Source organism: Pagrus major, chromosome 17 (assembly GCF_040436345.1).
Source record: "Pagrus major chromosome 17, Pma_NU_1.0".
NCBI classification, from domain to species: domain Eukaryota; kingdom Metazoa; phylum Chordata; class Actinopteri; order Spariformes; family Sparidae; genus Pagrus; species Pagrus major.
Window position 1 is genome coordinate 8,319,729 of NC_133231.1, and position 15,160 is coordinate 8,334,888.

At 41.4% G+C, this 15,160-nt stretch overlaps 1 protein-coding gene across 1 annotated transcript; it reads right to left on the reverse strand.

Annotated features, from left to right (window-relative positions):
* Positions 1 to 869: 869 nt before the first annotated feature.
* On the reverse strand, positions 870 to 11,322 carry LOC141012322 (galanin receptor type 1-like). Its single transcript, XM_073485771.1, has 3 exons — positions 10,431 to 11,322; positions 10,275 to 10,340; positions 870 to 1,222 (listed from the first exon to the last, which is right to left on the reverse strand). Exons 1-3 carry the CDS (start codon positions 11,094 to 11,096, stop codon positions 902 to 904), a joined length of 1,053 nt encoding a protein of 350 aa, XP_073341872.1. The 5' UTR covers positions 11,097 to 11,322; the 3' UTR covers positions 870 to 901.
* Positions 11,323 to 15,160: the final 3,838 nt, after the last annotated feature.

A 15,160-nucleotide genomic window follows, 5' to 3' on the forward strand; every position in this document is an offset into this window, starting at 1 on the left:
CTGTAGAGAGGCTTTTACAGGCATATATCAGTTTCAGTGTCTGTAATATTTACAACCAAATCTGTTTAAAAAGGATGATTTATTTATACTGAGTGCAATGACTATGGTAGGTCATTTTCTAGCACAGTTCTGACATAACTTTCAACATCTCCGAAACTCCACCCACACACTGCATCCTCTTGGAGAAAGAGGAAAGCAAATTGTTGTGCTAGCCTACAATTTCGGAGGTAATGAAGCCTTCATTTTGCTCTTAAATTTGTCACAAAGGACCCAAACATAGTTTCTTTTTTTTAAAACATGTGTTTTTAAAAAATGACAATCACTTTACCTTGTAACCTTGTAATGTAAGTCAAAATAAAGCCTGACTTATATTAAACCTGAAAAACACCACTTATGCTAAGATGCAAATGTCACTTTAGACAGGGACTATATATCCCATCTGGCCTGGGAGCTGGAAAGCGTTGCTGGGGAGAAGGAGGTCTGGATTATCCTTCTAAGTCTGCTGCCTCCACGACCCGACCCCGGATAAGCGGAAGAAAATGGACGGATGGATGGATGGATGGATGGATGGACGGACTTTAGACAGAGGATTATTTTCCTGAGTTTCAGACTCCACAGGTTTTTATTATGAAAGAAGAGATGCTGGAGACAGACACTGATCAAAGACGCAGTAATAATGTCCTGCAGCCACCGTGGCTTTATCTCCTCTCGTCCAGGTTTAATGAACAGCGCTTATGTGGAACAGTACAGCTGCAGCAACATCAAAGCAGCCAACACTTAGGTGCATCAAAAAGTCCACACACCCACTTGTGTCTGATGGCTTGCCACTATGACTTTGCATTCTGTTTCAGCATGACAGTCGCTATATTTCACTTTCATGCCACAATCCACACACTGGCAGTCAAACGTTGGTGCAATTAGTCGAGGGCGGCGTGTCCGCTTTGCTTCGAATCTCCTTGATGTCGTTGAGCGGGGAGTCACTGCCTCCGATCTGACATTTGAACACCTGCTTGTAAGCCTTCCTGAAGTTCTCGGACAGGAAGGCGTAGATGACCGGGTTGACAGATGAGTTGCTGTACGCCAGGCAGTGGGCGGCCACACGCAGCACAAAGGAGGCCTGGTTCAGCGGGAAGGTCCCGAACTCCACCCACAGGTGAACGACGTGATGAGGGAGCCAAGAGAGGCAGAACACCACCACCACCACGAGGACTGTCTGAGCAGTCTGGGAGCCACAGATTAGGAACAGAGAGGAGAAAGAGAAAGATGTAAGTGCCCTCAGGGGCGACATTAATAATGCACTCAGGTTAAAGTCTTTTTCAGAATAAAGGAATAAAGTAAGGCATTTAGAGAGCTTAGTGCTGAAGAGAACTTTCATCTTTTATTATTCTGCTGCTGCTCCACCAGTCTTCCGTCGTGTGCCTCAATACACCAAAACTTAGCAATGTCCCGTCTATGGGCTACAGATTTCCCTTGCTACACCTGGAGCTCATGATTTCAATTTTGTGCTAATTTCATCATGTAATTGTGTGACTGCCTTTTTCATATTTCAATACAGAGTGAACTATAAAGGGAACATGAGACTTTAAGGTTCAAAGGATAAGTTCAGCCAAAAATGAAAATTAAGTCGTAAACCAGTCACCCTCATGCCAGGTAAAGATTCACAGTCCACAAAACATTTCCTGAGCTTTGCAGCAATACAGTGTTGCAGCAGTTCCCAAATTGATTTTAAAAATGAGACTTTGATTTAAGCCAGACAAGGTGTATGGAGCCATTTTATATTTTTCAGCTGCAACAAGCTCCATGAATGGTTTGTGGACTACAAAACTTCACCCAACTTTGCATAGGCTTGAGGGCGAGTAGGTCATGACTGGATTTTCATTTTTGGGTGAACTTAACCTTTGAGATGAATATATAATGATGTACATAAAACAATGCAATGAAGCTGAGTAAAACAGTGACTTACTGATACTTAATGGTACCATTATGGAGACTAGGGGTGTTAGCATAGTGCTAACAATTTATTAACACATTTTTGGAAATCGGACAAAGGTAGGTACCAAATTCATTCTCCTTGGAGCTCTGTTTTGGATTTGGTTTCACCAAGAGCTAAGAAAAATATCTTGCTCTGTAGCCACTTTGTTCACCAGTCAGTGACAAATCTTCGCAAGGTCTAAAATAACTAACCAAAACAATGGGCTAAAAGACGCAAACGTGTCTTTTAATCCTGAGGGAAACTGCAGATTTGGTAATAATTTGCTATGGGTTTGTTACATCGAGTGACTCCTTTCACCTTACACATTTGATCCATTGTTAATATAAAAATATTAAAAAGTGCAGCTTTAACTGATGAAGCAATAGATACAGTAAATCAATTTGCATTCATCTTCATACTTATTCAGGCCTTATGAAACCCTTAATTGTATTACATTAAACTCATCAGAGCTTTCCACCTTTACTCTCCTCCATGTTATGCCGCACTCGGGGATCAACGCATCTCGACTGGCAGGACGGCGACGAGTGGAGCAAGCAACTGCTAACGTAAGTTGTTCAAAAACCTTCTTTTTAGTAAACTCTGTGTACACAAACAATGTTCTCAATGCTCATGTTCATGTGTAGAGACCCTGGTGATACTACGAGCAAAGTTTCATGTTGTGTCAAGTCTTCTTAGTGTTTTAAAAATAGCGATATTGATGCTACCATACAGCTGTTGAAAATGATTTTGACCCGAAAACTAAAATACGGTAAATCTTACAAGTAGCTTTTTCGTCGTAATTATGCTTTTACACAAAGGTTTGACTCGGGTACATTCACAGAAAAAGCCTAGGTTGCATTTTGGTGAGAGTTACACTTTAACCCAGTGTAATGAAAATAATGACACGTTTAAGATAAAATGTGGCAAGTTAATGTGACCATTATGGCAAATCAATTTCAGGGAACGTCTGAGAGCGAAGCGTTGGATGTCATTACTTCAGGCAAGACTATCAGTGAAGCCAAAGGCTACAGCTGGAAAGTGTCGTCACAAAAACTAATTACATGCTGCCTTGATCTGCAGGACCTCGCTACTCCATTTGAAGGTAGCAAGTGGATTTATTCCAGAACTTAATAGCTCCCGTCATAGAAAAGAAAACATACTGAAGATCCTGATGTTAATTAGAAATGCAGCTTTCTCTGTCCATTTGTTCGGGGAAAGTGAGAAGTGATGAATAAAAGATGCCATAACATTTCCAGTCGAGGCATTTGAGCATCTGAAATCACACTGACATACTGAGCAGGGATCGCCACAGGAAGAACGACACAGAGAGAATAATAAACGCAGCATATCATAAAATGGAATGAATGTCCGGAAATTTTAACATATACATACTGACATCTGACTGATACAGGCCTCTGATGACCCGTGTTGAATTACAGCTACCGTATAGAAGCTGCCATAGTAACCAGAGTCTACGACGGCCAATTCAAATCTAATTTTTAGTGCCACTGTATTTCTACTTGAGGAGCGTAGGAAAAACATTTCCTTCACACAGTTTGACAATGTGCCACATCAATTCTGTTTCATCTTGTTCCAGCACTTCACCGAAGAGCTATCACAACTGTATTAAGTGAAATATTCCAAGATGGACTCTTTGATGGCTGCTCTATTTAGTCAAATATAAGTTTCAAAAGCGTCATGTAAGACATCAGAATTGCATGTTGCTTTCAGAAAGTTACAGTTCTGTGGTTTTGAATAAAGCTTGTCAGCACAGCATGGGTTCATAATGAGGGACAGACAAAGGGTTGAAGATGTGTCATCTGTTTTTTTGCATCAAAAGTACAAAAAGCTGTCAGAAAAATGTAGAATCACAAAGTAGAGTCCCAAACTGAAGTGCTTTGATGTTTGATCAAATAAAGGATTACGTTCATATCCAGTTTTTTCTTCTTGTGTTCTTGAAGCAGCACAATCAATATTGTCACATTATTTACATTATACTTCTACCGTCGTTCAAATATAATATGATACAGGTCTCCTGATAGTGACGAATCCTGATCCAGTTAGCCTAACCTCTACAAATAGGTCTAGCTTTTTGTTTTTTAGGCTAATTGATTTGGTCTTACAGTGTCATTTGTAGCAGTGGTACACAGCTGTTTTTCGTGAAAACGCTCCTATAGACCAACTGTACACTACCTGCCTATCACCAAATCCCAGACTAAATAAGCGACCAGCTAGCTGGTGAACATAAAGGAGTATCTTAAGAGCCAGATATTTATTTCAGGTGTTGATACGGACCAAAACAGACCTAGAGTGAATACTGGATTTACATTTAGAATGCTTATGTTGCTCTGTGTCTGCTGGTTGTGTTATGTGCTGCACGAATGAGTCCTCAAACCCGAAAATGCGTAAGTCAGCATATTCTCACTTCCTTGCCTTTAAGCGAATGGGTCTTTAGAACGAGTTTTTGCTTAAAATGCCTGAAATAGGGTCTGTGGTTAACACAAGCTTAAGAGTTTGTCACGTTTTTTTCTAAAACTGCTGTCTTTAAAAAAGGCAATTGCTAACAAGCAAGAGTCTACAGAGGCAGTCAGGGACATTAAATGTCCATATTTACAGGCCAATTGTAGTTGCAAACTATTCTAACTCTAACATTCCAACCTGTAGATTGATCAGTTTGCAGTATAGCGTAGTAGGAAGCTTAGTGGTGGTGACATTAAAGTCAGGCTATTGCATTTACACTTCAAAATCCATTCAAAGTGGTGTTCATCACAAGTGTGTTGGATTCAATGACATCTAGCTGTGAGTTGACTTTAGAACCAACTGAACACCCCTCGTATCACCCTCCCTTACAGCGGTCCCCTAAATGTCAAAGGCCCTCTCTTGGCTCAATGTTTGATTTGTCCTTCTGGGCTACTGTAGAAGTATGGCAGACTCAGGTGATTGTATAATAAAACCTTCACACTGGACCTTTAAGAAGAAGGAACACTAAAGAAAGTCAATACTGTAAGAGGCACAAGTAGGTAACAAAGGTTTTAATCAGAATTTGCTGAAGCACAAAGAGTGAACTTTTCAACTTTGACTAAAATAAATGAACCATAGGTACAGTTGTTGCCTCAAAGTCTCCACCGATAAGGAATATAAGAGTAATGATAACCTGTCAGTGCAAAAGTTTAATCCGTCTGGTTAAATCCCTCAAAGTCAGATCCTCACAGTTGATTGCAGTATTGATCAGGTTGACAAACCTGTAATGAAACTGCATCTTATCGATCATATCAGAGATAAACGTCACAGACAGGACCATATCCAATTTTAAAGGTCAATATTGGCCTGAGATATCAGCACGACCATAATACACAAGAACATACACGCACGATCCCACGCACACAAAGACGCAGTAGGCAGGGAGAGGTTCCCACAGCTTTAGTCGAGCTGTACCGTATGTTAACCATGCTTTGTTTGGATAGCCTCCGTAACACATTCATATCTTCACCTCGACCCTCTAGGAGTCATCAGTTAGCCTAATATAAACAGCAGCAACACCACAGGAAGAAAGAGCTAATAAAAATCCTGCCTTTTAGCATCTGTTCTCTCGCCACACTGTCTGTACTTGAAACCCTGCTGTTTTTAAAGCTGTTAGCTGGTCACTGACTCACACAAGACATTTCCACTTAAAGGAAACACATACACACACACACACACACACACACACACACACACAAACAAAAACATTAAAGGGCAGAAACAGTTATCATGATGTGATGTGCTCTGCAATCACTGAATTTCTGCCATTTCCATAAATAACAGGCTACATGTAGGTTTAAAAGTCTTCTCAACATATTTCCAGGAAACTGTTGCGGGACATATTTCGGCTACTAAAAAAACGGCAGTGATAATCATCAGGTTTTGACGTCAGTCGAACAAAAGGTGGTTTGCTGTCCGACAAGGTGCCAGTTTTTTTGCAGCCGCTACTTTAAAATCACGATTGAAGCCATTGATGAATTACTGTGTGATACTGAGTGACACTGTAAATTTATTCAGTTAGCACGGTATCACTCAGTTGCCTTAATGAGCCGTCCCCATTTCAGTTTTACAGATGCTGTTAAACAATTTCAAGATGCCTTGCCCAAATACTCATTTTTGTAATTATCCATAACCATCTGTGTGCTCCATCTGGCTGCCTGACTGACTCACATCATTGAGAGAGAACTTCTACAATACTCATTATTGAGCTTTTTAACCTCTAACAATCCATTAGAGACATTATTGTCTGCCAAGTCAAATGAACTCCAACTCTCTGGTATTCAAGAGAACATGAACCAAAAGCTTCAAATCCAAAAACAACAATATTTCAGATTTTCTTTTGATTTACAACAGCATGAAACCAGAGGAGGATACAGATTTATTGAAATGGGTTCATCACGTCTTTGCACAATGTCTTTCTGACAGATTAAGGAAGACTTACGACTATTCCTTTTTTTTATTGTTGGAGAATTGTCTTTTTAAAGTATCACATTTCCCTTTCAGAGGCTGTCTGATTCCCACTGCGGGTGCCTGAGGGTGATAAAAAGTTTGTCTCGATGTATTTCACAACAGCAGCGGGAGTAACCTTGCTCTGCCCAGCTGCCACTGAGATTATATTTCACAGGCCTGCTGATGGGCTGCTGAGACCGGAGTGACCCACACAAGCTATCGATTAAATGCTTTCTTGAACAAACTCCCTTCGCTCTGCACCAGGGACACTGCGTGGGCCACTGCTGTGTTTACGTGTCTCCTTTGATTTCCATCTGTTGCTTGCATCCCATATCTGCTAGTGCTTTAACAGCACATAGAAAGGCACTTGCAAACATGACATAAACCTCATGATAACATTACTCTTTTCCTTGAGATAATCTAGTTTAGGCTTGAAGGAACAGCTGTTATTTCGAGAGATAAGCTTATTTGCTTTCCTGTCATATGAAAGTTGTTCAGTTGTGGCCTGGATTTGTGACTTCCTGGGTATAAATTACCCACAACTTTTGCATACCTTCCACTATGTGGCACCCATAACACAGCCAATCACTTTAAACATCCACCAGCCGGGCCAACTATCTTCCACTTTAGCCCTAAGCTACACTTTAATCGTGAGGCTCTTCTTGACTTTTCAAATGTTATCAGACTAAATGGGTCAAATTCTGATCCTGTCTTTCCGCAGGAAAAAAAAATGTATCTACAGTTTCACAGTCACTTCTTTCACAATGTGTCTAAATGGTATCAAAGCCTGGTGTTCTTCCTGGGGGCTTGTCTCTCTCATGTCTGCACTGAAAATACGAAGCTACATCCAGGAGGTGGTTAGCAAAGGTTATCACAAAGACTGGAAACAGAGGGAAACAGCTAGATGACTCTGTCCAAAGGGTGAAAAGTCTGCCTACTGGCACATCTTAAGATACTTAGTCTAACAACAAGTTGTGGTGTTATGGATAGTTGTGTGAGGGACTAGGTAATATCTTGGCCAGGAGCAGTGACTTCCTAAAGTCTCTGGTTTCCTGTCGATCTCACGTTTATAACAAGACTTCATGATGTCACTGCTCCTGGCCAAGAAATAGTCCCTCACACAACCGTCCATAAGACCACAACTTGTTTTCCGACTTCGGTTTTTATTTGATGTCGCTGTCTTCCCTTTCTTTGCTGCTTGCTGTCTGAAAGCACCTTGAGAGGTGCAAGTAGGCAGACTTTTCACCCTTTGGACAGAGCCAGGCTAGCTATTACCCTCTGTTTCCAGTGTTAATGCTAAGCTATGCTAACCATCTCCTGTATATATTTTCATATTTACTTTGCAGCCATCAGAGACACAAGCACCCAGGAAGAATTCCAGGCTTTAAAGCCATTTAGACACTTACATTGGGAAAGAAGCGACTGTAAAACTGTAGATTCCCGCGAAAAGACTTGTTTCACCATCAGAAATTGACCCATTTAGTCTGATAACGTCAAAGAAGATAAAGTCAAGAAGAGCCACGCCATTAAATCTTTTTTTTGGCTGGCAGTCTATGTTCAACGGATGCCACACAGCAGAACATATACAGAAAATCTGGATAATTCATACCCAAGAACTCACAAACCTGGGCCAACACTGAGCAAATATCCCTGCCTCCGACACTTAGACCATGTCTTGTTTTCAGACTTGGGTTTTTATTTGATGTCCAGTATTATGTGTTGTGGTGGTTTGCACTTCTGAAGCACTTCTATCCACTCAAACCTTCACAGCATCTCAGTCAGAGTGCAGAGAAAGCAGCCAAGAAGGTGAGTCATCTTTGCACCTGTGACAGGACAGGTGTCAGAATGTGTTTCCTGTTGGAAATAGCAGCACCTTCACTTTGAATTCACACCATGAAAGGAAGTAATAAGACCTGAAGCCCGAACTGTGAAATTGTATTCGTATCCAATTATCTGGCCAAAACTAACAAGGGAGTGGCTGATGTATTTGCTTCCTAAAGTACATGTATTATTTATTGACCAATGACTGTACAGGGAACATACAGTGCCATACTGCACATTAGCTTTCTAATCATTAAACATTGTCCTGGACACGCTGCCAAGAGAACACTGATTTTGGCACCGGCTCCACACATGTGTATTCATAAAAAATGTAAATCTGCATGTTGCAGCTTTCAATGTAAAATAAATAATGTATCAGAGAGCAGTTTCTCACAGCATGGAGCTGTTGATATGTTACTCAGATTTAATTTGTGTGTACAAACAGTCTGTTCTGACATTAGTTATTGTTTAACAGAAGCTACACTACCAAGGTAATTTATGTATTACAGGCTGGCTGTAATGCGCTGTTTGCCGACCGTTTATCACAAAGCTGTCAGTGCGACGCTGCCCGTGTGCGTTGAGTGAGCACAGTAAATCATCAGAACATTTGAAACATGTGGGCACAGTTACATTCCCATCAGTCCCAGAGGTCTGTGGTCGCAGAGTATAAGGTGTTATCATATCGCACTGCTGAACTGACCAGCTGTGCAGAACAATGGATGGACAGACAGATCTGAAATCAAACAGGCGACAGCATTATAACCAACTCTGTCTCTAGGAAAGTTTAATGATATCTAGCAGCAATAATGAGAGCGAGATGGCAGTTTGATTGCATACAGCCTTCTGGCCACTTTTCTCGAGTGTGCCAGTTGACAGTAAGGATTATAAAGTTTGCATTAATCATTTTGGCCCCAAAGAGAAGCAGAGACGGTGGGAATGGTTTCCTCTGACTGCTTGTTGAATGAGAGGAAATGTTGGTACAGACTGACTGGTCCCTTGGTGTTTGTGTGTGTGTGTGTTTGTGCAGGACTGTAGGTCAGTGTAGCAGTGATATATATCCTCCTAAAGGCCAAGAACACTGACACCCTGCTGTGAATCGAGCCATGTGTCAACAGAAGGAAAGGCTGCGGCGCAGAGAACCGTGAAATGCACTGATCTAAATTTAAACCTTTGTGCACCTTTTCTTACAAATACGTGAGGGGGACATCATTTACCTTCATCATCATCATAATTAGCAACATCATCATCATCATCATCATCATCATCATCATGGTGGATGATGTTGTAATAAAAGGTTCAGAAGGTCACTTGTAGGGAAAAGTGTTGCTTAAATCACTGAAAACGCACATTGTGCGTTTTCAGTGATTTACAGACACTTGTACCATTTCACAGTCTTTCATGATTTTAAGACCCGGAAATAATATATATATAATAATGTGTGCAGGACTGTGGGTCAGTGTAGCAGTGATATATATCTTCCTAAAGGCCAAGGACACCGACACCCTGCTTTGAATCGAGCCACGTGTCAACAGAAGAAAAGGCTGCGGCGTCGAGAAATGTGAAATGCACTGATCCGGGTAGACGGAGTGTATTTTCAGTAAACTTTTATGAGCTTTTTTCTTGAAAATATGTCATCATCAATACCATCATCATCATCATCATCATCATCATCATCATCATGGCAGATCATGTTGTAATAAAGGGTTCAGATGGTCACTTGTAGGGGAAATGTATTACTTAAATCACTAAAAATGCACAATGAGCATTTCCAGTGATTTAAGCAATACCTACAGGCACTTCTACCATTTCACAGTCATTTTTCATGATATTAAGTCCTGGAAATAACTCTACAATAATTCAACAGGTGATAAATCACCCCATTATGCATGTTATCTAGTGTTTATTCAATATTTGTGACTGATTACAGCCTGTCGTGTTTGACAACATACGGCTGTATTCAGTGATATACACACCCCACTCCCATCCCTCCAAAAGACAGCTCCATACATACCTTTTTCTTTGATGCCTCTGACTTTTTGGACATATTTCTTAGCTTTTTGTGCAAGTGATTTAAAACCTGTAAGCAAAGAAATAGAGGAAACATATTTTTTGGTAGTTCAATCATTTTCAGAATCATCAAATGACCCAGGTGGACAGCTTTTCTTACCTTTGCATAACAAAAGGTGATGAGCAGCAAGGGCAAAACATAACCAAACACAAACGTGCAAACTACATAGACTTTCTTCTGGTTTTGAGATGGCCACACTTCCCAGCAGAAGGTGTGATTCTCTCCCCTGTGGAAAATGTTCTGGTAGTACATGATAGGCGCAGCCATGGCCAGGGAGAGCACCCAGATCACCACCACTCCGATCAAAGCGTGCTTGGCCACCCGGATGGAGGAGGACTTTCTGGAGTGCACGATGGCAATGTATCGGTCCACGGACATGGCAGACAGGGTGAAGATGCTCACCAGCATGGACACGGTGAAGAAATAGTGGATGAATTTGCAGATGAATGCGCCCAGGACCCACGTCGGCATCATGTAGATGGTGGACTGGAAGGGGATGCAGAAGAGCAGGTAGGAGAGGTCCGCGATGCTCAGGTTGAGGATGAATATGTTGGTGGTGCTCCGTGGCTTCCCCGGTTTGCTCCGGGCCAGCACGGTGATCACCATGGAGTTGCCCAGAACGCCGAGCGTAAAGATGAGCCCGAAAACCAGCAGCGTGATGAAATTATCCGTGCCGATGCCGAATAAAAGTTTCTGGTCCTCTTCCTCCGCTCTGCTGATGTTCCACAGCTCTTCCAAGAGCCACACAGAGTCGGTTAAGTTCATGATTTCCCTTTTCCACTTTAGATTAACTTGAAACTTTACCAAAATGGCCTATGGAAGGTGTGTGTCGCGCTGCTGCTGCTGCTGCATGGCACAGTTTTAAGCGCACGGTTTGTCGGTCCGGTGCGTCTCCATGAACGCTCCTGTAGACTGTTTTTCCTTTCTCGTATCTTTACCTCTGTTTTATCCTTGTGCATCACATTACTAAAATGTGTATACAAATCTCCCAAAGCTGTCCAGTACATTCATCAGTCTCGCCGCTGCGCGTCTTGGAGTCTCTCCTTTTGCGCACCCGATGTGTGCGCTCCGACCGCGCTGATCCACTCTGTAGACTATTTCTCCGCGTCTGGACTTTCCCCCCTCACATTATAGCAGGGGCTGGGCTGTGCCGTTCACGTCAGCAAGGCAGTATACCACTCCCCAAGATATGGTGAGGGGGAAAAAAACAGAAATATTTATCTGGGTACGTTTTGTTCTGAAACAATTCCTGCAGATTACAATTCCAATGTCAGGGGCCAATGTCATTTTCTTAGTCTGGCTCATTTAGTTTTGACACTGTGGCTTGTGAACAAATGCCACTGATTATCTGCTGTATGCCCCAAAGAAAGCTGGTTCAGCTGTCCTGCAGTGATTGCCTTATTTGAGTTTCATTCTCTTTTGATATTCAAGAAAAATAAGCTTTCTAAAAAACGTCATAAAGTTCAGTGTTGTCCCTTTTTGCTTCCTGTCCACGTTATTTCAGCAATAGAATGAGCTGCAGTATACAAACAATGTGGAGTGAAAGTGCTGCTTTTTATTAGAGTTGTCCCGATCCGATCACGTGATCGGAAATCGGGGCCGATCACGTGATTGCAGACTCGATCCGGACTCGGACGTTATGAGCCGATCAGGGATCGGATATATATATATACATATATATATTGAAAGTCATTATTTTTATCAGTTTTTAATATATTGGCTATTGGTGATTAAACATAAATTCGAATAAAATTAGTATTTACTACCACCGCACCGCACCGAGTCAGACCTTGTCTGTGTGTGTCACATGACACACAGCCAGAGCCCTTTCTGCAAGAGACAGACAGCTCGCAGAAACACCGCATGCGCGCAGAGCACGCCTGTTTGTTTTGAAGCTGAAGCAGCCCTCTGCTATCATGTCTGTTGTAGGGCTGGGCGATTAATTGAATTTTAATTTCGATTTCGATTTTGGCTTCCCTCGATCATGAAAATAAGATAATCATAATAAAACGATCATTCTGCCGCACGCCGTGTCTTGTGTGGTAAATGCAGCGAACCCTTCCATCTCCACCTGTGCGCTCCGCTCCGCCCCGACCCCGCCTGAACAGTTTCGCTTTCAGCCACACCGGTGCGTGTTTGGAAAAAACGTGTAGAAGAAGACGGTAGAAGATGGCAGAAAGGAGCCTCTGGTCGGGAAGAAAGATAAAGCGAATTCTGTGGTGTGGAAACACTTCGGTTTCGAGGAGTCTGACTCGGAACAAACGAAGATATTGTGCAAGATAGGCATATCCACCCGGCTCCCGCAGGCATGAAGAAATAACGGATGCCGTCACATACATGATGCCAAAGACATGTGCCCTATCAACACCGTTAGCGAGCCGGGGTTCAATAAACTGATTAACACATTGGACAAGCGGTAGTAAGTGTTACCATCACGTCACCATTTCAGCAGAATTGCGCTGCCTGCCCTTTATGACGAATGTCGCGGAAAAGTTGCAAGAGAAGTGTCAACAGCATTATATTTTGCCACCACAACGGACCTTTGGTTTTTTATTTTTACATTACATATTATTTAATTCATTTTATTAAAATATTTTTCTTATTTATTTGCATTTTTCAGTTCAAACTTATCGTGTTAAAAGAAATACCAGAGTTAAAAGTTCAATAAATGCTTGTTCTCAAATCAATGAATAATCGTCTTTAATAATCGTGATTACAATATCAATCAAAATAATCGTGATTATGATTTTTGCCATAATCGAGCAGCCCTAGTCTGTTGTGTGGGCATTTTAAGTTAAGCTGCTATATTTGTACTAGACTATATTGAGTCTGTGATATACTAGACTATTGAGTCTGTGATTGCACTAAGTTCTAATGTTGCACTAGTAGTTGTTCTACTTCTAATGTGAAGAATATTTTTTTGTACTGACTTAAGAATGTTCAAGCTGCCTACCTCCTATGTGCTCAGTTTACAACAGTACACGTGTTAAAATATAATAAAAGGGACATCCTGCACAATTTTCTTTTCTCTTCTTCATTTTTTATTGTTTTATAAAAGTATCGGATCGGGACTCGGTATCGGCAAGTCCTCAAAATCAAAGGACTCGGACTCGGACTCGGGGGCAAAAAAACCTGATCGGGACATCCCTACTTTTTATGATCCAATTGAATGTTGTATTACAAAGAACATGGACTATGATGTGTTTCCCCAAACTGCTACATGGTTCCATAAGGATCCATATTGTCATGTCAGACACCAAATGTGGACCTTGGGTGATTCTGACAAATTGATGAAACTTCAAATGACCTCCAACTCTGAAAACTCCAAAAGACCTTTAATAACCGTGTAACTGTATTTCTGACAGACTTCTGGAACCCTGACATTCAAAACTTCGAAACTTCTTCAGCAGTTTTCTTCCAAAGGGCAAACTGCGTTCCTTCACCATGAGCTGATGTCCCAGAAGACTGAAAGCTCATTTCGCAGTTCAAGTTTAAGACTCCCTGATGACATTTTCATGTGTGAACTATATTGCCTTATTTTCCACCGTGATGTGAAACCATTTGAATAGAGCTTATCATGCCCCAGTTCACTGACAACACGTTATTGAAATACTATAGCAATCATATCCCCCCGATCACAATGACCTGTCTCTGCCGCAAGTCGTAAGCCGAGCTTAATCGATCAGTCGGACAAGCTGGCCATATGCAGTTGTCTGATGTGGTTGATCAGTGGTGTTAGTGTATGATTATTTTTACCAGTTGTGACAACGTCAGCTGGGACTCTTGCAGGTCTCGCAGGTTTATATGCTGTCTGACAAATGTTGTCAGTGGGATAGCGTCACAATCGTGCAGTGATGAAACCTTTCAGGTGAAGATGAGATAAAAATGAAGACCAAGTTTGAAGATGGGTGTGGTCCTACCCATGAGTACTAGGTACTGATGTAGTAATTTAGAGATCACTACTGGTTGTCATGGCTGCTGCGCAAGATGTTCTCTAGTTATTATCTGAATCGACAAAAAAATTGGGAGAAATGATCATACGGCTGCATCACAGTTCGTCATTGCTCAAGTTGTCTCACAGCTTGTATCAAACCTTGTTTGGTCCCACCACCATTCCAAAACTGAAAGATATACTTCTCATGAAACAAAGAAAAGCAGCACATCCTCACAGCTTAGAGGCTGGAACCAGATCATGTTTGGCATTTTTGCTAGGAAATCATTTTAATGATGAATCAATTATCAAAATACTTGGCAACATAAAGACATACTCTGCTGTCTAGTAGCAACAGAGAACACTTGAATCTCCTTCATTTGTAGAAATGAATCAGAGACAGTCTGTGCACTTAAATCCTAATAATGTGGGCATGTTTAATTGTCAGCTACAATATGACCATATGGCAACACATGGCACCTGCATTATATTGAATTAGCACGCTATCAGATTTGAGATGTGTTAAATTTTGGCTCCTTGGGGCTTATTTTGTGGCTATGATGAAACAGTGTGTTATTGTGACACTTTAATTCTTAAATCTGCAATAACATGTTGGTTGTGAAGTTGTGAACAAAACATTTATATATACTTTATTCTAATATATGTCTTATATTGTGGCCAATTTTCCAGGTGTCACTCTCTATTTGCTCTGTTTTTGGTCTCTACCAACTTATGAGTGGACTCTAGTTGCTGAACGCTCCACTATGTTTACCATCTTGTTGCTAATAACCTGTTGGTGCTTAACAGTGTGTTTTTAGAGCTACCTTGTACAACTTGATAAGATGCTATGAGAGCTGTGAGAGTCAACCAAACAGTAACTTTGTAGGACAGTCAGCTA